General features: G+C 49.4%; 1 protein-coding gene across 1 annotated transcript; it reads right to left on the bottom strand.

The window, feature by feature from the left end:
- Positions 1–4276: 4276 nt before the first annotated feature.
- Positions 4277–24111, bottom strand: LOC105464554 (apolipoprotein L1-like). Its single transcript, XM_071080525.1, is given in 9 exon segments — positions 4277–4333; positions 4677–7383; positions 7386–7945; positions 11042–11168; positions 15132–15220; positions 15399–15452; positions 17481–17543; positions 19016–19133; positions 23532–24111. Coding segments are annotated over 8 exon segments (1428 nt in total). The 5' UTR covers positions 23602–24111; the 3' UTR covers positions 4277–4333; positions 4677–7036.
- Positions 24112–25889: the final 1778 nt, after the last annotated feature.

Raw genomic sequence — 25889 nt, 5'->3', positions numbered from 1 at the left:
AAACAAACAAACAAAAAAAGAAGATAGGGCTGGGCGCGGTGGCTCAAGCCTGTAATCCCAGCACTTTGGGAGGCCGAGACGGGCGGATCACGAGGTCAGGAGATCGAGACCATCCTGGGTAACACAGTGAAACCCCGTCTCTACTAAAAATACAAAAACTTAGCCGGGCGAGGTGGTGGGCGCCTGTAGTCCCAGCTACTCGGGAGGCTGAGGCAGGAGAATGGCGTGAACCTGGGAGGCGGAGCTTGCAGTGAGCTGAGATCCGGCCACTGCACTCCAGCCTGGGTGACAGAGCGAGACTCCGTCTCAAAAAAAAAAAAAAAAAAAAAAAAAGAAGATAGGGGAAGATCTGGCAAGATGGCTGAATAGGAACAGCTCCAGTCTGCAGCTCCCAGCAAGACCAATGCAGAAGGCAGGTGATTTCTGCATTTCCTTTTTTTTTTTTTTTTTTTTTTTTGAGACGGAGTCTCACGCTGTTGCCCAGGCTGGAGTGCAGTGGCGCGATCTCGGCTCACTGCAAGCTCCGCCTCCCGGGTTCCCGCCATTCTCCTGCCTCAGCCTCCTGAGTAGCTGGGACTACAGGCGCCCGCCACCGCGCCCGGCTAATTTTTTGTATTTTTAGTAGAGACGGGGTTTCACTGTGGTCTCGATCTCCTGACCTTGTGATCCGCCCGCCTCGGCCTCCCAAAGTGCTGGGATTACAGGCTTGAGCCACCGCGCCCGGCCGATTTCTGCATTTCCAATGGAGGTACCCAGTTCATCTCACTAGGACTGGTTAGGCAGTGGGTACAGACCACGGAGGGCAAGCAGAATCAGGGTGGGGCATTGCCTCATCCAGGAAGTGCAAGGAGCCGGGGGCCTCCCTCCACCAGCCAAGGGAAGCCATGAGGGACTGTGCTATCCAGCCCAGACACTATGCATTTTCCAGTTTTTGCAATCCACAGACCAGGAGATTCCCTCATGTGCCTACACCACCAAGGCCCTGGGTGTCAAGCACAAAACTGGGTGGCTGTTTAGGAAAGACACTGAGCTAGCTGCAGGAGTTTTTTTTTTTTTTTTTTTTTGGTACCCCAGTGGTGCCTGGAGCCCCAGCAAGACAGAACTGTTCAATCTCCTGGAAACAGGGCTGAAGCCAGGGAGCCAAGTGGTCTTGCTCAGCAGGTCCCACTCCCATGGACCCCAGCAAGCTCAGAACCACTGACTTGAAAGTCTCAACACCAGCACAGCAGTCTGAAGTTGACCTGGGCCACTAGAGCTTGGTAGGGGGAGGAGCATCCGCCATTACTGAGGCTTGAGTAGGCAGTTTTTCCCTGACAGTGCTAAGGAGGCTAGGGAGTTCGGACTGGGCAGAACTCACCACAGCACGGCAAAGCGGCTGTGGCCAGACTGCCTCTCTAGATTCCTCCTCACTGTGGGGGCATCTCCGAAAGAAAGGCAGCAGCCCCAGTCAGGGGCTTATAGATAAAACTCCCATCTCCCCGGGACAGAGAGAACACCCAGGGGAAGGGGCAGCTGTGGGCGCAACTTCAGTGGACTTAAAGGTTCCTGCCTGCTGGCTCTGAAGAGAGCAGCAGATCTCCCAGCACAGCGCTCGAGCACTGCTAAGGGACAGACTGCCTCCTCAAGTCGATCCCTGACCCTCATGCCTCCTGACTGGGAGACACCTCATACAGGAGAGCTCTGGCTGATATCAGGTCAGTGCCCCTCTGGAACAAAGCCTCCAGAGGAAGGAACAGGCAGCTATCTTTGCTGTTCTGTAGCCTCTGCTGGTGATACCCAGGCAAAAAAGGTCTGGAGTGGATCTCCAACAAACTGCAGCAGACCTGCAGCAGAGGGGCCTGACTGTTAGAAGAAAAACTAACAAACAGAAAGCAATAACATCAAGATCAACTAAAAGGACCTCCCCTCCCTAAAAGCCCATCTGAAGGTCATCAGCCTCAAAGATCAAAGACAGATAAATTCAAGAAAACAAGGAAAAACCAGCACAAAAATGCTGAAAATTCCAAAGACCAGAATGCCTCGTCTCCTCCAAATGATTGCAACTCCTCTCCCAGCAAGGGCACAAAACTGGATGGAGAATGAGTTTGACGAACTGACAGAAGTAGGCTTCAGAAGGTGGGTAATGAGAAACTCCTCTGAGCTAAAGGAGCATGTTCTAACCCAATGCAAGGAAGCTAAGAACCTTAATGAAATGTTACAGGAGCTGCTAACTGGAATAACCAGTTTAGAGAAGAAAATAAATGATCTGATGGAGTTGAAAAACACAGCATGAGAACTTCGTGAAGCATACACAAGTATCAATAGCCAAATTGATCAAGCAGAAGAAAGATGATCAGAGATTGAAGATCAACTTATTGAAAGAATACATGAAGACAAGATTACAGAAAAAAGAATGACAGTGGAACAAACAAAGCCTCCAAGAAATATGGGACTGTGTGAAAAGATTAAACCTACAATTGATTGGTGTACCTGAAAGTGACAGGGAGAATGGAGCCAAGCTGGAAAACACACTTTAGCATATTATCCAGGAGAACTTCCCCAACGAGCAAGCCAGGCCAACATTCACATTCAGGAAATACAGAGACCACCACTAAGATACTCTTCGAGAAGAGTAACCCCAAGGCACATAATTGTCAGATTCTCCAAGGTTGAAACGAAGGAAAACATGTTAAGGGTAGCCAGAGAGAAAGGTCACGTTACCTACAAAGGGACTAACAGCAAATCTCTCTGCAGAAACTCTACAAGCTGGAAGAGAGTGGGGGCCGATACTCAACATTCTTAAAGAATTTTCAACCCAGAATTTCATATCCAGCCAAACTAAGTTTCATAAGCAAAGGATAAATAAAATCCTTTCCAGACAAGCAAATGCTGAGGGATTTTGTCACCACCAGGCCTGCCTTACATGAGCTCCTGAAGGAAGCACTAAATATGGAAAGGGAAAACCAGTACCAGCCACTGCAAAAATACACCAAAATGTAAAGACCAATGATACCATGAAGAAACTGCATCAACTAATGCGCAAAATAACCAGCTAGCATCATGATGACAGGATCAAATTCACACATAACAATATGAACCTTAAATGTAAATGGGCTAAATGCCCCAATTAAAAGACACAGACTGGCAAATTGGATAAAGAGTCAAGACCCGTTGATGTACTGTATTCAGGAGACCCATCTCACGTGCAAAGACACTCATAGGCTGAAAATAAAAGGATGTAGGAATATTGACCAAGCAAATGGAAAGAAAAAAAAGAAAAAAAAAAGCAGGGGTTGCAATCCTAGTCTCTGATAAAACAGACTTTAAACCAGCAAAGATCAAAAAAGATCTTTTAAACCAACAAAGATCAATGCAACAAGAAGAGCTAACTATCCTAAATATTTATGTGCCCAATACGGGAGCACCCAGATTCATAAAACAAGTTCTTAGAGACCTACAAAGAGACTTAGACTCCCACACAGTAACAGTGGGAGACTTTAACACCCCACTGCCAATATTAGACAGATCAAGGAGACAGAAAATTAACAAGGATATTCAGGACTTGAACTCAGCTCTGGACCAGGTGGACCTAATAGACATCTATAGAACTCTCCACCCCAAATCAACAGAATATACGTTCTTCTCAGCGCTGTATAACACTTATTCTAAGGTCGACCACATAATTGGAAGTAAAATATTCCTCAGCAAATGCAGAAGAATGGAAATCATAACAAAGAGTCTCTCAGACCACAGTGCAATCAAATTAGAACTCAGGATTAAGAAACTCACCAAAACCGCACAACTACGTGGAAACTGAACAACCTGCTCCTGAATGATTACTGGGTAAATAACGAAATTAAGGCAGAAATCAAGAGGTTCTTTGAAACCAATGAGAACAAAGAGACAATGTGCCAGAACCTCTGGGACACGTAAAGGCCTCCATGTCTCCTCCCTGGAGACAAAGATTCTGAGGACGCTTCTTTTTTTTTTTTTTTTTTTTTTTTTTGAGACAGAGTCTTGCTCTGTCACCCAGGCTGGAGTGCAGTGGCCGGATCTCAGCTCACTGCAGCCTCCGCCTCCCGGGTTCACGCCATTCTCCTGCCTCAGCCTCCCGAGTAGCTGGGACTACAGGCGCCTGCCACCTCGCCCGGCTAGTTTTTTGTATTTTTTAGTAGAGACGGGGTTTCACCGTGTTAGCCAGGATGGTCTTGATCTCCTGACCTTGTGATCCGCCCGCCTCGGCCCCCCAAAGTGCTGGGATTACAGGCTTGAGCCACCGCGCCCGGCCCTGAGGACGCTTCTTGAAGGCACCTCAGAAGGTCTCATTGCCCACATGCATGGCCCATTCAAAAACCTCTCCTTGGGCCGGGCGCGGTGGCTCAAGCCTGTAATCCCAGCACTTTGGGAGGCCGAGGCGGGCGGATCACAAGGTCAGGAGATCAAGACCATCCTGGCTAACACGGTGAAACCCCGTCTCTACTAAAAATACAAAAAAAAAACTAGCCGGGCGCGGTGGCGGGCGCCTGTAGTCCCAGCTACTCGGGAGGCTGAGGCAGGAGAATGGCATAAACCCGGGAGGCGGGGCTTGCAGTGAGCTGAGATCCGGCCACTGCACTCCAGCCTGGGTGACAGAGCAAGACTCCGTCTCAAAAAAAAAAAAAAAAAAAAAAAAAAAAAAAAAAAAAAAAAAAAAAGACCTCTCCTTGTATCAACTTTTCCTCCTTCCCTCCTGGATCCTCAGTTCTGCTCCTAGAATCACTTCCCACACAAATTCTCTGCACCAGAACGTTGCCTCTGGCTCTTCCTTCACAGGACCCCAGGCCACAACAGGCTACTTTAGGCAGCATGATGACCTACATCTTTGTGCTAAGAGTAATGGGAAGCCATTGGAGGGTTGGAAGCAGGTGCTCGATCAAATCTATGTTCTTAGGTGGGCATGGTGGCTCATGCCTGTAATTGCAGCCCATTGGAAGGCCAAGGTGAACAGATCACTCGAGCTGAGGAGTTTGATACCAGCCTGGACAATGCGACACACAAGGATGGTCCCAGTTACTGAGGGGGTCAGAGCCCAGGGTAGCCTCCATCAGCACCACAAAGGCACAGCCATTCATGTTGATTGGACCCAAGTCTCCAGAATACAAGATGGAGAGAGCCGGGTGGACCTGAGATATCACCTTGTCCAGCCCCCTTCTATAGCTGATGAGGAAACTGAGGCTCAGAGAAGCGAGGTCTGGTGACCACACGTGGGATTCAACTCCTGGACACACCTCAAGGTTCCTTGACCTGTTCCTGGCATCTCCTTTCGTTTTTTTATTTCTTCCCAAATTAACCTCTTTCCAACACAGCATTTCGAGTTCCCCTGGAACTTCATCGGTCCATCAGTGTCCCCTGGTCTGGAAGATCACTGGCTACTTGCCAAGGCCCCCACGACTCTGCTGCCGTCACAACCACCATCACCACCATTACGAGAAAAACTTGAGACTGATGGCCCCCAAAGCTTGGAAGGAGCTGCGAGACCAAAGAATTGACTCGAACAAGTCCAGCTTGGTGAGTAGGTGAGTTTATTAGGACTCACACACAGGGCACTCCTGGGCGGCGGCAGGACAGCTCTAGAGATCTGCGCTTCCTCCCAATGCTAAGCTGCTTTCACGCTAATTTTCTCACTGTTTACTTACCGGGTAAGAGAGATGGGACTGTTTTCATTGATTGGTTCTCAGATACTCTCTGGGAAGTTTGAGTTCTCAGGGACACCTGCTCCTCAGCTGGGGACCATGGCCATGGCCCACCTCCTGCCCTTCAGGGTTCAAGCAGGGGACATACACCCTTTAGTAACCTAGATAGGACCGTCACACAACAACCACTCCAACAACCATCATCAAGAAGCCACTGGCTGACTGAGATACACGCCCGGAAGGACAAGGGAGAGAGGATGCTGGAAAGTCAGAGTGAGCGACCATCACCAGGGAAAGACTTCATTCTTGGAAGGACATCAAACCTGGGGGTGGGTCTGTAGCAGGGCCGCTGTTTCTTCTCCTGTATCCAACAGTTCTAACTCTTTGGCTTTCTCTATTTTCAGCTCTTTCTTTTCCTGGCCTTCTCATTGCTGGTTCCTGCACACCTCCCCTCTATTCTTCCCCCAATATATTCCTTTTTTTTATTTTTTATTTTTTTTTTCTTGAGACGGAGTCTCGCTCTGTCACCCAGCCTGGAGTGCAATGGCGTGATCTCGGCTCACTGCAAGGTCCGCCTCCCGGGTTCACGTCATTCTCCTGCCTCAGACTCTCGAGTAGCTGGGACTACAGGCACCCACCACCATGCTCGGCTAATTTTTTGTATTTTTAGTAGAGACGGGGTTTCACCGTGTTAGCCAGGATGGTCTTGATCTCCTGACCTCTTGATCTGCCCGCCTCGGCCTCCCAAAGTGCTGGGATTACAGGCATGAGCCACCATGCTGGGTGCCCCAATATATTCTTTAGTCTAAAGTAAACTGTTTCTTCCCATTCCCCACACTTTCCCGTTCCCACTTTTCCCTTATTTCAGGCTCCAGAATTCCTGCCTTCTCCTTGCCGCACTTGCCATCTGCATTAACCCCTCCCCTGCTGTGCTCAGCTGCAGAAATGCCAAAGTCACTGACACTCAGTTCCATAAACTTTACCTCACCCTCTTTATCCCCCTAATAAAATGTTTGGGTTTGGGCCAAAGGCGGTGGCTCACGCCTGTAATCCCAGTACTTTGGGAGGCTGAGGTAGGTGGATCAAGACGTCAGGAGATAGAGACCATCCTGGCTAACATGGTGAAACCCCATCTCTATTAAAAATACAAAAATTAGCTAGGCATGGTGGTGGGCACCTGTAGTCCCAGCTACTTGGGAGGCCAAGGCAGGAGAATTGCTTGAACACAGGAGGCGGAGGTTGCAGTGAGCTGAGATCGCACCATTGCACTCCAACTTGGCGACAGAGCAAGACTATGGCTCAAAAAAAAAAAAAAAAAAAAAAGTTTGCATTTTGTCTTGGCCCGTCCCAGGCATATCTCCCCTGGTGGTTGCCCTGCCCCGTGGTCACGGTTCTTGGCTCAGAGTCTCATACTTCTTGTTGAGAATGTTTAGCTTCTTCTCCAGCTCTTGAGCCACCTTCTTCAGCTCCTCAGCTGTCTTTGACTTTGCCCCCTCATGTAAGTGCTTTAACTGGCACACGAGGCTGACTACGTCCAGCACGAAAAGGGCGCCTTCAAAGACCTTATCGATGATCTTGGCTCCTCTGATCACCTCCGTGGTGCGGGATTCAGCAACTCTCTCCATCTCTCCAACTCTCTCCATTTCTCCAACTCTCTCCATCTCTTCAAAGCTTGTAGCTGAGACTGGCTCAGTGACCCGGTGGAGTGAGGCTGGGACATGACTGAGTGAGGGTTGGCTCTAGCTTGCCTGATGGCACGGATGGCCTTCCCAGTGTCTTCTGTGAATTTGACAAGATTGACACGTAAGGAAATAAAGTTGGGTATGTTGTGATACAGAAACTCGTTCATCTCCTCCACGGTGTCAAGGCTTTTGTTGACCAGTTCATGGGCTTCGGCTTGTGCCGACCACTTCTTGGCGTATTCCACGCTACCGCTGGTAATCCCGGTCAAGGCGGCTGCGATTCCCAACCCCGTCACAGGTTCCAAGAGCACAAGGCTGCTCCCCGCTGTGAAGGGTGCCAGACCCAGGCCGAGGAAGGTCAGGACACCAGAGGCAACGCCGAGAGTGCTGGAGAACGCATTGGCGATGGTGGTGCCTCTGTGGACCTTCTGAACCTCACCTGCAAGGTCGCAGAGCCTTCTTATTTTATCCTGAAGCTCCCTTTCCAACCGAGGAAACTCTTCCAAAAACCGCTTTCTGTGCTGCTGGACTTCTTCGAGCCAGTTTTTGTCTTTCATGACCATGTGTCTTATAAGCTTGTTCAGAGCTTTATAGAGCTCATCTGCCTCATCCCTGCACAAGGAAAGTTTAAAGGATTAAGAAATGCAGTTTCCCTGTCTGAAATCGGCTCCATGCGATCTCTATCCTGTGTAAATTGCAGAGCTCTCACTATCAATCAAATAGAAACAAATTTTACAAATGAAGAGAATTTAAGCTCAAACATGCTTTGTTCATCATAGATACCCCTCAGTACTTATTCCATATGGAAATAAATATCTTAAAGGCATCTCAGATGCTCTTTCGTGGTAGGTGTTTGATAAAGATGCCTCCTTACTCAAGGGCAGGCCAACACTGTGATTGCCAAAGTGTTTGGAGAGGGGAAAACTCTGCAGATGAACAAAGAGCCGTGAGAGTGGGACAAAGACACCTTATTCCCAGGATGGTAGCAAAGTGAAGCATGAACTTTTCGCAAAGAGAGGCCTTCCCTTTGTCCTCAGCTCCTGGGAAGTGATCTCCAGGCTCCTGGAGTGTCCTGCCTGGTAGGAACATCTTTCTTTGCCTGGTGGTTTGGCCACGGGACAGTACAGCAATGTGATGGATGATGGGGTTTGGGGCTATTTGGTGTCTTTCCTGACTTCCAGAGGACCTGGGGACTAAAGGTGTGAGACCTCAGGGAGGGGCTGGAGACTACAGGTCAGTCATGAGGGCAGCTTGTGATCCAACCCCAGCAAATATTCTGGACACTAAGGCATGGGTTGAGAAAGACTTTCTGCTTGACCAGCTCCAGCGGGGCGCTTCAGAGCTTCTTCTCCACTAGGCGCCGACCTTGGCCTTCCACACCCACCCACTGCTTGCTGGACTTGCACTGCCCAGCTCAGCAAGAATCTCCCCAAGTCGGTTTAGGGAGGGTCCTCCCTGCTTGCTGTCTGAGCACTCTTTGCTATCTGATCATGCTCCTCACTCCCACCGTTGATGGGTGAGTGTCTGACCTGCCTTTAGCGAGAATCCTGTTAGGCCAGTTTGGCAGGAACATCCCACTCTGGTGTCTCCTGTTAGTCCTGTTCCATCTGCCGCCCCTCACCCTGGTGTTGGCTGTGACTCCCGCTCTGTCTTTACTGTGTTTGGAGCTGGACTCGGTCTCCCTCCCCTGTAACAACCACCCTGAATAAAGGCTTCCTTCCTGATTTCATGTGATTCACAGGAATGTTTCCTTAACTGGGTGAGCTTCCCTGGTTGGCAGCACCCCATGTGTCTTGTCCCACATTGACACAGGAGATCACAGCGTCCTGAGGACAATGAAGCTTCACACCTGAAGCCCTCCCAGACTCTGCCCTGTGTGTCTCTTCCTTAGGCTGATTTTAATCTGTGTTCTTTCTGTGTGATAAACCACGATCGTGAAATAGCAGTTTTTAGTGAGTTATATGAATCCTTCTAGTGAATTATAAAATCTAAAGATGATTTTAGGAATCCCCATTAATGTTCAGGTGGCGTCAAAGGTAAGGTGCCCTCAGACATTGCAGTCTGGCTACCTCTGAGTACTTTGAATTCAAACGAAACCAAACCTCAGAGAGACAGGAGCTCACTTTGCCCGGCGTCTGCTCCCTTCCAAGGCCTCATGCCCTTTCACCTGGCTGAAGGCTACTGGGTCTGGGCACTGCCCCAGTTGACCGGAGTGGGAGATCTGGGTATTCATTCTGGCTCCACATGGACTCTCCAGCCACCTTACCGCCTCCTGACCTGCCCCCTGCACCCCCAACCTTCCAGGTCTCACTCGCAGATGTCACCAGCCTAACTGATGCCTTAGCAGTGACAGCTTCACCTGTGCGCACGCCAAGGCCGTGTGCAATTTTATGGAACCTCTAGAAGACTCGGGACACTTTCAGAACCATCTATATAAATTGCTAACGCTGAAAAGACCTGAATTGGGACAAGATGGTAGAGGAAGTGTTTTCCTTCTTGGTTGGGGACTTGTGAGTCTGCTCAGTACCCCTGAAATTATATACATTGACAGCAACTCATTCTACTATGGAGATGGTCACTAAGGCATACTGCTTGCCATCGTCAGGGGCTTCTTTGTGTAGAAGAGAAGAAGGTCCCAAAGGGTAGCCCAGAACTTGCCAGTTCCCAGGCAGGGTGTGAGAGACACAGGCAACCATGACCCTCTATGTCCATGAGTGTTGGGATCATCCCGACAGAGAAGAAATATTCCTCTCCCACTCACATATCCTCTGCAAGTTCATGACCTCCTTAAGTTTCAAGCCCTTGGTGCCTCTCTTGCCACACCCTAGTCCCAGCCCTGGTGCCTCAACCTTCCTACTTGTCCTACAACCAAGGCTGACTCTTGCTCCATCCTGACCCCAGGCTTTGACACTGGTCTTGGTCTCTCTTGGCCTTTGGCCAGGATCTTGGTCTTGGTTCCCCACCTTTGACCTGGAGTTCACTCTAAGGCCTTCACCATACTCCTATGACATTGACTTGCTATTTCTATTGGACAGATGACAGTTCCCAGTCTCCATGACATAAGCCTAGAGCCCAGGGACTGGGCACAGACAGAGCTGGAAAGAGACCCATCGCTGTCCAACTCCACTCCAGCCTCTCAGCATCCTGGACCAGCAGAAGGGTCCTGCCGTGTTTATGGAATTCCTCAGATGAGAAAAAAGGCCCCAGCCAGCATCCCCAGGAACACACATCAATTAAGTCAGGATTTTTCGGACTTGTCCCAAAGGAAGTGCTGCTGGACTTCAAGAGGAAGACCCTTGACCCTGGTCTATTTCCACCAACCTTGTAAGATGTTAACGTTAACTGTGCACCTACTATGTGTCAGTCATTATGCTGAGTACTTTACATGCATGATCTCATTTTTCTCACAGTAAAACTCCATGGATGAAGAAAGGCTGAAAGTGGGAAAGTAACTCACAAATTTCCCATCACCAGCAGATGGCAGAAATGACCCTGTCCCTGTGGGCTTCCTGTCCCCTCAGCCTGAGGCTACTCACTGCCAGCGAAGGACTGGGAGGAAATGTTCCTCCTGGACTGCCGAGAAGGTCATCCTCAAGCCCAGCAGAGGGGCCTGCCTGGAGGAGGTGTGTCTGTCAGGGAAAACTAGCCCAAGGGAGATCTGGGTGGCATCACCAGGGTTCCCAATGGAGATAACCCCATGGAGGTTACCTGGGCAGTTCAGCAGTAGCCACCACTCTCTCCCAGGCTTTATGGTCACTCAGCAGGAGTAGCAGCTCCTGTGGGCTCACGTTTTTCTGGAAATAATTAAGGTAATCCTCAAGAGAAATGTTGCTCTCTAGTTGGAAAGAAAAAAGGATCAGGTTGGAGGAAAGTGTAGAGGAGATAACAGCCATTGTGTAAAAGATGGTTACGTGTTAATTTTCCAGGACAGCTGTGGTGTGGGATACGTTTGATGGAGTCATCAGTGCTATCAAGGGAATTGTATGCCCCCAAAATTCATATGCTGAAGCCCTAAAGTCAGGTGACTATATTTGGAGATCAGGCCTTTAAGGAAGCAATTAAGACTGAATGAGGGCTGGGCGCGGTGGCTCAAGCCTGTAATCCCAGCACTTTGGGAGGCCGAGACGGGCGGATCACGAGGTCAGGAGATCGAGACCATCCTGGCTAACACAGTGAAACCCCGTCTCTACTAAAAATACAAAAACTTAGCCGGGCGAGGTGGCAGGCGCCTGTAGTCCCAGCTACTCGGGAGGCTGAGGCAGGAGAATGGCGTGAACCCGGGAGGCGGAGCTTGCAGTGAGCTGAGATCCGGCCACTGCACTCCAGCCTGGGTGACAGAGCGAGACTCCGTCTCAAAAAAAAAAAAAAAAAAAAAGACTGAATGAGATCGCAAGGGTAGGACTCTAATCCTGTTAGAGGGCTAGTGTCCTATTGTAGGAAGTGAAAGAGACACAAGCAAGCCACGTGATCACACAGCACAAAGGCAGCCTCCACAAGCCAGCAAGAGAGTCCTCCCCAGACTCCAACCCTGCCGGCACCTTCGCCTTGGACTTCTTGCCTCTGGAAGTGTGAGAAAAGAAAAACCAGATGTTGAAGTCACCCAGCCTGTGATATTTTACCATGGCAGCCTGAGAATATTGAAACACCAGGGGAGTGCCACGGTGCTTTGGGGAGGAATGAATCCTTTTCAGCTCAGAACCAACACAAAGTGAGCCTTCCAGGCCAAGGAAGAGGAAACATCCCAGTGATCACTTCTATCTGCCACGTGCCTGTTGGGTGTCAAACACTTTATACCTGTGTCTCCAAAATGTGAGTTTCAACACATCATTGGGTTATGAAATTAGTTTATTGGTTCAAGAGCAGCATTTTGAAAAGAAAATCGATTTGAAAATATCAGAATATAGCAATCACAGCAGGGATGAGTATTGTTTTTTGTGAGTTATTTCAAATATATATCCCTTAATGTAAATTCCTGGAATCCAGATGTGTTTAGGCATTCCGAATTTTCACTATTTTAGAAAGGACACGGGGTGCATATGGTATATTCCTGACCATTCCCAGCAGAGGCTAGACTGCTCCCCGTAATCAAACCCACACATGTTTCAACAGTGAAACAAGCAAATATTCACATTAAATGGGGTAAATAATGGTAGGCCTACAAAGAACTCGAGTCAGTACAGAGCAGGATTACTCCTGAAGTCAGCTGCCCCCAAAATGTGTGGTTTGCAGGGATCTGGAAATTATGGAATTACAGATAATGGACTGGGGACCAGTATGTATTTGTGTGTGCACCGAGACATGATGTAAAATTGTTTCCTGCTGTGGACACACAAGGGGCCTCATTCTTAATTCACAGAAGAAGAAAGTAAAATCCAGACAGCGAGAGTCACCGCCCAAAACCAGCAAGCAGGAAGCTCAGGATTTGACTCCAAGGCCAACGTTTGCTTGACATTGCTTCGAAGACTCCTTGTGTTTTAAAAATGCCTGTGATTTGGTATTAAACCACAGATCATCCTGTTTGGGAGGGACAGTTTCTTCCTTGGCCCCCTAGCCCAGCCCAGCCCAGGAATCCGGGGTGGCCTAGGAGCTCCTGGCTTCTAATCTTCCCTGCCCTCCCCTGGTCTTGGACAGGATTCAGCACAGCCCAGTTTGCTGTACAGGGCGGCTCCTGAGCAGAGCTGACTTGGTTGCCACTGCAACTCAGTGAGGGGAGGAAGCCATCCTAAGGAAATGGGGCTTAGGGAAATGAACGCAGTGCTGACTCGGCTGGGCGAGGACTTGTCTTGTTTTTTCTTTTTCCTTCTTCACCAAAAGGAAGAAGGAAACCCAGGGTTGGATGGAAGGAACCTCCAGCACTAAATCTGTATATTTCTTGGTGGGGTGGGGCTGGTGGATATAAAAGCAAAATTAAAACAAAATCCAGCTCTGAAACATTCCTGGGCAAACAATACCTACGAGGCCTTGAGAACGGCTGTCACCCCCCTTAAACTGCAAGCTGTGGGAAACTGAACTGGGGTCACATCAGATGGGCGCTTCTGTTAGACACAAACAAAACTTAACCTCGGCCAGTCACGAGCAGCCAGCTGACAGCGGGCCATGCTGAGATGGGAATACTGGGAGGTCATAGAAGAAACAAGAACTCCAGGCAGCTGGTTCCCATGACAGACACAGAAGGAGCTGCTGAAACCAGCTGCAGGGACAGGGGGAGGCGACAGGCCTACAGGACCCTGACAAACAGGAAGTGGCCAATCCGGCGAAGACCAGTAAGATCCAACTCAGTGCTGGGTCGGACTCACGATTCGCCTCACACTCAATCATACCCTCCTTGTCTCACTAAACCCCACCCCCACCCGCGCCACAGCAGTTCCATGTATGCCTGTGTTTGGTACAAAACTGTGTGGTACCCACCCCTCCCCGCCAAGTTCCAAGAAATCCCCACCTCTTCCCAGAAATCTTCATGCTTACTCCACCCCTTAATTTAATAAACCAGCAAAGGCAGAAACCCCAAACCACACTGGGCCCGACTGGCTCTTCTGAGTCCGCCTGCACTCCCACCCCCGAGCCTGAGCGTCCGCTTTGCAATAAAAGCTGATTTGCTTTTGCTTTTGCTTTTGCTTTTGCTTGGACTTAACCTTTTTCTCTCTTGGATGTCAAAAACCTGGGCAAGGCTAAGGTCCGGTCTCACCTGCATTCGGAGACCTCCCTAAACTCACCAACACCAATGTGACCAGGGATTTTCCAACAAAGTAAACCAAAACAGGAAGTTTTGTAAGTGCAACCAATCAAGTCATGTCCTTATTGCAGTTTCATATTCACCCGCTAAACATTGTCTCCCACACTTTTTCACCATAGCACGAAGCCTCCTCCAGTTTGCTGTTTCCCAATTCAAGAATTCTTTCTTACTCAAATAAACTCTTTAAAATTCTACTGGGCCTCAGATTTTTCTTTGACCAGGGGTATTTTAGATGACTGGACTCAACCCCTGCCCGGGGCAGTCATCCCTGGTCAGCAGGCGCTTGTGGTGGGCAGGGCAGGGCGGGTGCCCCTAACACAGCTGGGAGGACTGGGTGCCTTCCACCTGGAATCAACAGGGGACAGGTAGAGGGGATGGGAAGCAGCCCTTAGGGAGGCCCTACCGTGTGGCAGGCACCGGCCAGGCCAGATAGCTGTGTCATATTTGATCCTCAAGACAACATGGGGAAATATTATTCTCATGGTACAGGAGAGGGGAGGTAAGGCGCGCCAGGTCACACAGAGGGGACGTGGCAAAGGCCAGACCGGGTTCCAGTTAAGTTGGAAGCTGGATCAGGCCTGATACATTCCCACAAGGCCACTCAGAGCAGAGGGGCTGGTGCAGGGCAAGAGCTGGAGGGAGGGGACCAGCCTCGGCTAGAAACACCCAGGGTCAGCTGGGAGCAGAGCGGGAGGTGACAGGTCGGGGCTGCTGGTCAACCTGCTCTCCCAGCCCTCCCCTCCTGGACCCTGCTCTCCCCCCACTCCCCTCCCCTGCTGGTTCCATTTCCCCAAGGCCGTCCTGCCCCACTTGAGACATTTGCTAGTGCCAGGGTAGAGAGGAAGTGGGCTCCTGGGCCGTGCCCCCCCGAGGAGAAGTCAGGATGCAGATGGCCCCACAGACCCCTGGGTCGGGGGACTCTATGCGGCTTCTCTTGGGGCTTGGAGCAGACTCATTGGCCTCCTTGTCCATCTGGGTTCCTCTGGGGTTCACTCAGCTGTGGAGGCACCACCCTCCGTGCTAGGTGCGAGTGGGAACCAGCCAGGGAAGAGGAGGCGAGCCTACCTGGGTCCATGGTGCCAGCAGTCGGGTCACTGAGGGGCTTACCTTGAGGATCTCCTGTATCTGTCCCACCTGGATGGTTTTGCTGCACCCTTGAGGAGGAGAAAACAAATTGTGGGATTGAATGTGAGCCACCTGTGGACAGAGGGAGGCTTGAGCAGCCGGGGCTCTGCACATCCTTCTAGGGTGGCAGCAAATGTCAAGACCAACCTAACCCAGATTGTTTCTCTGTCACTGAGTCCCCATCACCTGCTATTTACAGACACTCACCTCACTGCAGCTTCCTCTGCCCTCACTCCCACAGCAAGGAAAAGTCCGCTTGTCCTGTTGGGGTATGAGGAGAAGATAATCAGAGGAGGGGCAGCCACCTGATCATTACAGAAAACTACAGAGTCCATACACAGGAATAGAGATGGGGAGGAAGGTTCTGACAATGACCCGGGCCTGGGAACATGTGTGATAACTGGTTGATGATAGCCAGTGTGTATTGCGTGTCTGTGATGTGCAGGGCTCCTTACATGTGTCTCATTCGATGATCACACACAGCCCGGGAGATGGGTACCACCTTCCCTTTCAAACACAGAGGAATCCACAAAAGTTAGGGAACCTGCCCGTGTTTTCACAATAGTGCTAGAGCCAGGACTTCTGCTTCAACCCCATGTCTTCAATGACTGTGCTCTACTCCCTTCAATATACAATATTCAGTCTTGTATACATGCTCATGGGAAATGACTCCTCATTGCAAATCCGTGTCTCACACTCTGTGCTCAACTCTTCGTCTTGGTGAATTCACTGCTGCTGCAGCGGACAGCCTGTGTCCCCATCGCTTCTCTAAGGTCCTCTGTCCCACAAAGACCTGGATCCTGCCAGATGCCGGCGCAGCCCCTGCTGTGGCTGCCGAGCCCTCCTGGTGCTGCCCTGTCCCCTCTGCTGTCCTCTCTGGCTGATGGACCTTAGGGTATTTCTAATTCTTCATGTAATTTATGCTACAAAGAACATCCTCCTTCTCCTAAAACTTTGCTCACATTTGAGATTATTTCCTTAAGATATTCGTAGGAGTAGAATTAGGTTTTATACCTACAGTCACTCTGTATGCACATTGTACCAAATTCACACTCAAACTAGCAGTACGTGAAGATGCCCATTCTCTCAGTCTCACTGGCTCTCAGTAGTCTCTTCTTTAGGACAAAAAACCATATACACAACATGTAAATGTGAGAACTAAATATACTTGTTATTAATACCAATTAGTACAAAATTTGAAGTACAAAGGTAGCAGTTGGGATGTGAAACACTGAAGGAAGGAGAAGGATTAATATCGTCATTTTTTAAAGAGAGAAGTCAAGAAATACTGGGTACTACTGAGGGCATGAGAAAGTTGTAAGTAAACTGTTTACAGCTACAAAGTTGCTAATGGAAGACATAAAACTGGTGATAGAATGTTAGGAAAAGGTGGAGAGGAGAGATGGAGGGTACAAATAAGATGAAAATGACTAATAATGATACTATAATTACTACTAATAATACGGCTTCAGGCCCATCGCAGTCAGGGGCGGCTCCAGGCATTACCATTTCTCTTTTCTCACCGTGTGTCTCTGCTCCCTCCCTGGCACACCCACTTCCAGCAGCTGGTCTTTGTTTGCAGCCTTTATTTTAACAGCTCAGTGGTTTCCGGGCCCCCTGATGGGGTTCCATCCTCCAGCTCTCATACAAAAGCCCCCTCTCAAAAGCCACTCGCCTCCCTCTTTCCCCTTCCTGCCTTTATCCCAGGGTTCAGACACACAGATGTCTGTCTTCTGGGACCCCACGCAGCAAGGGTAGAAGGGGGACCCAGTCCTGGGCAGCAGCTCACCAGGGCAGTATGCAGAGGGGTGTCTGGGTGCTTCTTGCTATAAGGGACAGGGGTGACAGGAGAGGGGGTTCCCTTCCCCTTGTTCCTGCTTTGCTCACTGTATGACCCCCTGGGCCAGGACAGCCATCTCATGATCCATGAGGACACAGGAGGACCAGGAGAGAGCAGAGGAGCAGGAGGGCAGAGAGAGCTGAGGCCTCAGACTCGCCCGACACTTGTGAGGAGCTGCACCCAGGATCCCATCCTCTTTGGTCATTGTTGGCCTGGCTCAGACCCTGATTTGGGGCCTCTGCTGAGAATTGAGGCTGGATATTGCCCGTTAGCCTTGACTAGGATACAGCAGGTTCTCCCTGGGCGAGTCTGCTGGTTGGTCAATTCTGGGAAGGGACTTTGGTTCCTGAAAGAAACCCAGATGGCCCAGGCCCAGCCCAAGCCCTGCCCAACTGTGCAGCCCAGACCGGGGACCTCCCTCCCACCTCAGCACTCTGAGCCAAGCTCACCAGATGCAGAGGACAAAGAGTCTCAGCAAAGCAGCACCCTCCATGTCACTGCGGGGCCTCCTCCTTGGGCAGGAATAGAGGGTCGACACAGTGTGGTCCTCCTGAGAAATCACCATTTTCATTTCATTTTTGAGAAACGGTTTTGCTCTGTCACCCAGGCTGGAGTGCTTTGGCGCCATCCTAGCTCATTGCAGCCTAGATCTACTGGGCTCAAGAGATCCTCCTCCTTCAACCCTCTGAGTAGCTGGGACTACAGGTGCACGCCACCATGCTGGGCTAATTTGTTCATTTTTAATTTCATAGAGACAGCATCTCCTGTGTTTTCCAGGCTGTCTTGAACTCCCAGCCTCTAGTGATCCTCCCGCCTCTACCTCCCACAGCACTGGGGTTACAAGCCACAGCCATAGTGCTTTCTATCTTGACGGGCATCTCTTCTTAGTGAAGAAAAAGAAGACCATGACTCAGATTTCACAGAAATTCCCCCCCGATTTCATGTACTTTTGGCAGCTCTATCAGGTTTTTGAGAGGGGAGAATACTCAGGCTGAGAGCGGAGGTGACTTGCCCAGAGTCACACAGCTCTTGGAGGGCAGAGGGGAGGCCAACATCTGGCCTTGTGACTCTGATATAGAAGCAAAAATGTGTAATTTTGATAATCCAAGAGTTTCCAGGTTTGATTCTGCTTCTACAAACACAGAGATCTAAGCTGTCACTCCTGTAGTTATATCCACAATTCCACAGTGTGGTTCTTGAATCTCTTGATTGCAAAGCTGGCATCATGCCACAGACACTATTCCACAACATGCCCTTCTCACTCCCCTGTCTCAGCCACGTTTCCCATTAGGGACACAGCACAGCCTGTTTCTTCTCCATCCCCCCAGAGGTCTGAAGAGAGGGACAGAGGTGAGGGCCAGAGACGTGGAGTCCTACGAGCTACCTGCTCAGCCTCCAGACACAGGACCCTGGGCAAGTCACTCCCCTCCCAGGGCCTCAGTTTCCCCACAGGGCCTGGCACAAGTTGGTGCTCAGACTTGGGGGGGGTGGTGAGATGACCTCTAGGTTCCTTGTATCTCAAAATAAATTTGTCGTTCCCATTGGGCCTCAGCAGCAGCACCCTGGGGCCAGCCTGGGTGTTTCCAGGCCATAAGGACAGACCAGAGTCCGGGTCACCTCCCCACCTCCACCTTCTTTGGTTCCTTCAAATTTCCTAAAGAGTCAGGCACCCCCAACACAGACCTTCCTTCTGGGGTCCCCCAGCTGTGTCTCCACAGTCTAAACCAGAGCTGAGCCCAGGGAGCTTTGTGAACCCATCTGACCTGTTTCCCGGCCTCTCTCTACTGTTTAAGGGCACAGCAGGAGGGAGGGAGCATCAGACTCAAGCCTGGGTGCAAATCCCGACTCTGCTACTGCTTTCCTGTCTGATCTGAACCAGTTACTAACGTCTCTGAACTTATCTACAAAAGCGGAATGATCCTTCCTTCATGGAGCTATTGTTGAGAATAAGGAGATGGGGGCAGGTCAACGGTCCCCGACTTACCGAGGAATCTTCCCCTGACAGAGACTGAGCAAGATCCAGCTGTTCCGAGCTTTGTGGATCCCATCTCCAGCTGTGCACCTGTGTAATAACCAGACACGTCCTCTGGCCTCCCAGATAACTAGGAAATTGGAAAGGGAAGGTGAATGTCACAACTTCCCAGCAACTCGTGATCAAGCACAGCAAACAGGCTGCTCCCCAGCACCACCTTCAGTCCAGGCCCACCCTCTTTGCTGTTGTACTTAGAGGAGCAGCCGCAGACGAAACACCCAGGTCCCTCTCATCCAACCCACCTGCCTCGCATCCTCAGGGTTGGGGGTCTGCAGTGGTCTTCAGGAAGAAAGACCTGCCACTGACAGCCTGTGGGACCCTCCCTGTCCTCCCGTGCACCCACACTCCCCAGATGCCTGCCTTCCTCCTGCCCATGCCATCAGCATAAGCACAGTCTCCCACACATGCCGTGTGGATGCTTATTGTATATTTATTGTAATGCTGTTGGGGTTATTTTGTTTATGTTTTGGAGACAGGGTCTCACTCTGTAGCCAAGGCTGAAGTGCAGTGCCACAATCACAGCGAACTACAGCTTCAAACTCCTGGGCTCAAGCCATCCTCCCACCTCAGCCTCCTGAGTAGCTGGTTCTACAGGCATGATCCAGCCACCCAGCTAATTTTTTGAAAAAATATGTTAGAGATGGGATCTCACTATATTGACTGGGCTACTCTTGAACTCCTGGCCTCAAGTGAGCCTCCCACCTTGACATGAGCCACCGCCCCAGACCTGCTCTTGTTGAAGGCCATGCCTTGTGGATTTTACACATTTGCTTATGTGGGGTCTTCTGCCAGAAGCACCTGCTTCCACCATCTGGAAAAATCATGCTCATCCTTCAATGACAAAATCAGGCATTGCCTCCTTTCAGAGAACCCCCAGCATCCTCCCCAGCAGAGGCCACCGCCCCATGTTCCACTCCCGAGGCACACTGGGTGGAGGGACTAGAGACCACTGCTCACCACACTTCCATGGCTAAGAAGTCAGGCAACCAGATTGCTGTTGGACTTTTGTGCTTTGCCCCAGGCAGAAGGGCCTCAAAGACAGCTGAACCACAGAAGCCAAACTGACCCTTTCATGGAAGCCTATTTCATCCTCAGCAAACATCTCTGGGGGCATCGTGGCCACCTCCCCCCACCCCTACACACATAACCCAGCTTGTGAGGCAGGAACAAAAAGGTGATTACACAGGGACTGCACAATACACGTTGCAATACATTCCATTTGCAAATACTTCTCCATTTGATTGAGTTTTATAATCATCCCCTCAATGGGCCAGGATTATGATCTGATTTTGCTGATGAGGAAACCGAAGCAAGAGGAGAGGAAGTTGCTTTCATCCAACAACTCAGAGAGGAAAAATGATTTAAGGGCCCAGCTTTGGGATGTTGGTCCCCTTCTCAGCCTCAGGACCCTGCTCCTCACCTACTGGTTGCTCCAGTTACACCCTCAGTTTAAAGGTGGCTTGGGACACCGCCCCAGAGGGTGCAAGCCACCTTGGCAGCTTCCGTATATGGTTTAGGTCTTCAGGTGTGCAGAATTCAAGAGTGAAGGAGACTTGGTAGCTTCTATCTAGATTTCAGAGGGTTTGTGGAAAAGCCTGGGTGCCCAGGTAGAAGCCTGCAGCAGGACAAATTCCCCACAGAGATAATCTACTAGGACAGTGCTGAGGGGAAAGGTAGGGTAGGAGCGCCTACACAGAGTCCCCACCAGGGCACTACCTAGTGAGGCTGTGGGAAGAGGGCAGTCACCCTCCAGATCCCGTAATTTTAGAGCCACGAGTAGCTTCCATCCTGAGCCTGGAAAGGCCACATGCACTCAACTGTAATCCATCTGTAGCAGCAGCCACAGCAGCTGCCCCCTGAAAAGCCACAGGGGCAGAGCTGCTCAAAGCCTCGGGGGACCAACACTTGTGCCAGCATGCCCTAGGTATGGGACATGGATTCAAAGATTGTTCTGGAGAGTTAAAGTTTCACGTCTGCCCTGCTGGGTTTGGGACTTGCATGGGGGCATGTTGCCTCTTTCTTTTGGCCGACTTCTTTCTTTTGGAATGGGAGTGTTTATGCAATGTCTATGCCACCATTTTATCCTGGAGTAACTTGTTTTGATTTTACAGGCCCCTAGCTGGAAGGAGGGGTCTTTGAATGTGATTTAGAACTTTGGACTTGAGGTTGGAACAAATTATGACTTTGGGAGACCCCTGGGAAGGGATGACTGTGTTTTGCAATGTGAGAAGAACATGTGATGGGGGGGTTGTGTTGAATGATATGATTTGAATATGTGTCCCCTTCAAACTTCATGAGGAAATGTGACCTTCAGCATTGGAAGGGGCCCTAGTGGGAGGTATTGGATCATGGGGGCAGATTCCTCATGAATGGCTGAGCGTCATCCCCTTGGAGCTGAGTGAGTTTTGACTCAATTCATGCAACATCTGATTGTTTAAAAGAGTGTGAGAGCTCTGCCTCCCTCCTCTTGTTCCCATGCTTACCATTGACATGCCAGCTCCCCTTCCCTGCTGGCATGATTGTGAGCTTCCCGAGGCCCTCACCAGAAGCAGATGCTGGAGCCATGCTTATGAAGCCTGCAGAACTATGAGCCAATTAAATCATGTTTTAAAATAAATTACCCAGCCTCAGGTATATGTATATGTATCTGTATCTCTATCTGTCTATCTATCTATCTATCTATCTATCTATCTATCTATCTATCTATTATTTTTTTAACATAGAGTTTTGCTCTTGTCGCCCAGGCGTTCCTTAACCTCCCCTCCAGCTCCTGAGCCTGTCACCTCAGCTCCTCAGCCGACTCAGACTTTGCCCCTTCATTAAAGTGCTTTGACTCACACACAAGGCTGACCATATCCAGTAGAAGGAAGGCACCTCTGGTGGCTGCACCCCTGACCCAGGCTCATCTGCTCATTGCAAGAGCAGTGCCTTCAGCAGCTCTCTCCACCTGTGCACCAGTTCCAGCTGAGACTCGTCAAGTTGCCAAAGGGTGCATGGCATTGGCCACTAAGGGAGGGATGACTCTGGCTCGTCTGATGGCTCGGATGGCCCTCCCAATGTCTTCTGCAACTTGGTACACATGGTCAGATAAGGAAACAAAGTCAAGGATGTTCTCACCTACAAACTCCTGCATCCCCTTCACTAGGCCAGTGTTGCCTATGACCAGGCTGATGGCTTTGGATGCTTCAGAAAATGTCACTGAGTGTTCTATGATGCTGGTGTTAATACCACTTACAGAAACCGCTGTTCCCAGCACTATGCCAGTTTTCAAGAGCATCAGACTAGCTCCTTCTGTCATGGGTGCCAGAGCCAGGCCAGGATGGTCAGGACGTCAGAAGCAGCACCTGCAGTACTGAACACCACACTGGGGATGGTGCAGCCTCTGTGGACCTGCTCAATCCTGTCTGCAAGTGCACAGAGCTTTCTTATATGCTCCTCAAGCTTCCTTCTCAACCGAGGAAAGTCTTTCAATACCACTCCCGGTGCTGCCCATCGTTTTGCAGCATGTCTTTGTTCTTTATGGCCTTGTGTGCGGTAAGCTTATTCAGAGCTTTAGGGAGCACATGTGCATCATCCCCTTACCAATAAAGTCAGATGATTAAGAGCGGCAGTTTACTCATGTGTAAAATGGGCTCAATTAGATCTCTCCTGTGGAAATCATATAGTTTGAGAGTAAAAACTAGAAATCAAATGGAAAGCTGTTTTACAAATGCAAACACTTTTCTGCCAACATTAAATATGTTTTGTACATCATAGATCCGCTGCATTACTTCTTCATTCCAGGAGCACGTGAGTTAAAGTCATCTCAGAGGCTCGTTAGTGGCAGGCATTTGATAAAGATGCACCTCACTCAAGGGCAGGTCACCACCATCACTTGCAAAGTATTAGTAGAGTAGAAACCCAGTAGATGAACAAAAAGAAGTGGGACTGGATCCAAAAGACCTTATTCTGTGAAGAATTAACTTTACTCAAAGAGAGGTCTTCCCTTTGTCCTTGGCGGGGAGGTGGTTGCCAGGGACCAGGGGCCGGGTAGAGAATGAGGAGTTTAGAATGAGGAGTTCTTGTTTAGTAAATACAAAGTTTCAGTTTTGCTGCCAGGGCCTGGGGGACGGAGAATGAGGTGTTATTGCTTACTGGATACAAAGTTTCCATTTTGCAAGAAGAAAACAGTTATGTGGATGATGGTTGCACAACAGTGAATGTAATTCCACTGAACTGTACACTTAAAAATGGTTAATATGATCAATTTTAGGTTAGGAATATTTTATCACAATTTTAAAAATTAAAAGTTCTTTCAAACACAACCTTTGCAGAAAAAAAGTAATAGCACCGGAGCCTTTTTAGGTTTGCTAAACATTTTTACTCACATAATTATACGAGTTTCAACAAGAGCCCTGTCATGAAAATATTTACTAACCTGGTTTCCCGGAAGAAAAATCGAAAGTTCAAGTGCAGTGAAATGACTTACCCAGAAAGAGGCAGAGCTGGGCTTTAGCCAGGCCTTTCCGGTTCTTGTTTTGTTTTGTTTTCTGGACCATCCTGTTTCCCCCAAAGCAAGTGACTTCCCAAAATCTCTCAAGTGTTCTGAAAATGTAATTTTCTTCCTCACTTTCTCCCTGTTGGCTCAAGATGAATCACAGAACTCTAAATACCACCAGAATATGCTGCCCAAGTCCCACCTGTTCTATGGCTGATGGCCACAGGGAGCTGGGTCTGGCTGGGCCGGTGATGACCAACTGTAACCCGCATCAAGGACTAACATGCTCCCGAAACAGACCCCACGTCCAGCAATTTGCAAAAGCTGCCCTGAAATGTTGTCATCACAGAGAGTGTCCCAGTGTCCCGTCCAGATATCCCTCCCTCCCATGACCTGGAGAGGATATTTGGCATCAGACAGCTGGAATTTGCCCCAGTTTTTGGCTTCATGACTCAGTTTTCTTGCTTGTAGAATAAAGCACATCATAGAATTTATCTCTCAGAATTTCTAAGAGAATAAATTCAGGCAGGGTGGGGAATATGCATGGCATATAGTAGATGCTCAGTAAACAAGAATCCATTTTTCTGAGCACTCACTCTGTATACAGGGCAGTGAGCAATCACGGTGTCTGCATGATCTCCATTTGTAACTGCAGAAAACTTCAGCTGCTCACTGCTTGCAAAGGCAAATGAACAAGGATGAGAAACAGTGAAAGGAAAGTGACTTCATTCCAAAAGCCCGTATCGGGGAATGAGGTCAAGCTAGTGTCTTAAAGAAACCATTTCAGATTTTGAGCTGAGGGCAGGGGTTTCAAAAGGGAAACTTGATATGAAAGCCATGCAAGAGGGGTGAAGAGGTGCCAGCGACTTGTCCAATGACCATCTCGAGTTATTGCCCCATCTGGTATACGGACTGGGGGCATCTCCAGGACAGCCGGGTTGGAAATTCACTGTAGCCGTGAGGTAATTCCGTAGCTTCCTGGATGATTTCAAGATTTCTTCCCTGGAATTTCTAAGCAATCACATGATTAAATAAAATACAGTGCATGGAAGGGGAGTTCCTCATAGAAAAGGAGACCAAAGATTCACACATTACTGAAAGCAAAACAAGAAATGGACAAAGAGAGAAGACCAAAAACAAAAAAATAAATAAACTCTTAAAATGCGATTCTTGGTTACATTTTCATCTTCTCCGTGCACCCTCTAGTATTCTTGATGTTTCTCCTATCCCCATGTACAGACCAGAAACAGACTTAGAAAATGAAATCATTTCCCCTAGGCCACACAACAGGCCATGGCTTCCATCATCATCATTATTATTATTATTTGAGACAGAGTCTCACTCTGTCACCCATGCTGGAGTGCAGTGGCACAATCTCGGCTCACTGCAAGCTCCGCCTCCCAGGTTCACGCCATTCTCCTGCCTCAGCCTCCAGAGTAGCTGGGACTACAGGCACCCGCCACCATACCCGGCTAATTTTTTCTGTATTTTTAGTAGAGATGGGGTTTCATTGTGTTAGCCGGGATGGTCTCGATCTCCTGACCTCATGATCTGCCTGCCTCGGGGATTACAGGCGTGAGTCAACGTGCCCTGCCTCCCACTTTTTTTAAGAGACAGGATCTCGCTCTGTTTCCCAGGCTGGAGTACAGCGGCAGGATCATGGCTCACTATAGCCTCAAACTTTTGCAACTCAAGCAATCCCCCCACTTCAGGAGCCCAAGCAGCGGAAACTACAGGCATGTGCCACCATGTCTGGCTAATTTTTTAACTTTCTTGGTAGAGATGAGGTCTCACTATGTTGCCCAGGCTGGTCGTAAACTCCTAGCCTCAAGTAACCCTTCTGCTTCAGCCTCCCAATGTACTGGAGTTGTAACCGAGTATCCCAGCATTGAAATGGACTTAAACATTATTTTTCTTTCTGTCTTCATCTCACAATGTAGTCTTAAAATGTACTTCAAAACTCTACTCCCCTCCCTTTCCCACCAGGCTCTTCCATGCACAGCGCTCAGTTAACAATGATGTGGGTGCTTAGAAATTCCAGGAGCTAATTTTGAAAACCACCAGGCAGAGAAACCCAGCTGCAAAATCCTCCTGCTTAGGGGAAGTTACCAACAATCCACCACCAACACGGTGTAGTCCAAATGATGCCCTTTGACCAGCCCAAAGGAGATGGTCACAAAGGCAGAATTCGGAAGGAGGAAGAGGCTCAGAGCCAAGGGTGGAGATGGAACCGAGGGGTGGGCCTTGAGTTAGTTAGGTTGCCAATGTCAGGCTGCCATAACAAAGAGCTCCGAAATACCAATATCTTCAATCAACGATATAGGAGATTGCCGAACTGAGACATTCACA

Source organism: Macaca nemestrina, chromosome 15, assembly GCF_043159975.1.
Source record: "Macaca nemestrina isolate mMacNem1 chromosome 15, mMacNem.hap1, whole genome shotgun sequence".
Lineage (NCBI taxonomy): Eukaryota > Metazoa > Chordata > Mammalia > Primates > Cercopithecidae > Macaca > Macaca nemestrina.
The sequence above is the reverse complement of the archived record's forward strand: the minus strand, read 5'-3'. Positions and strand labels throughout refer to the sequence as shown.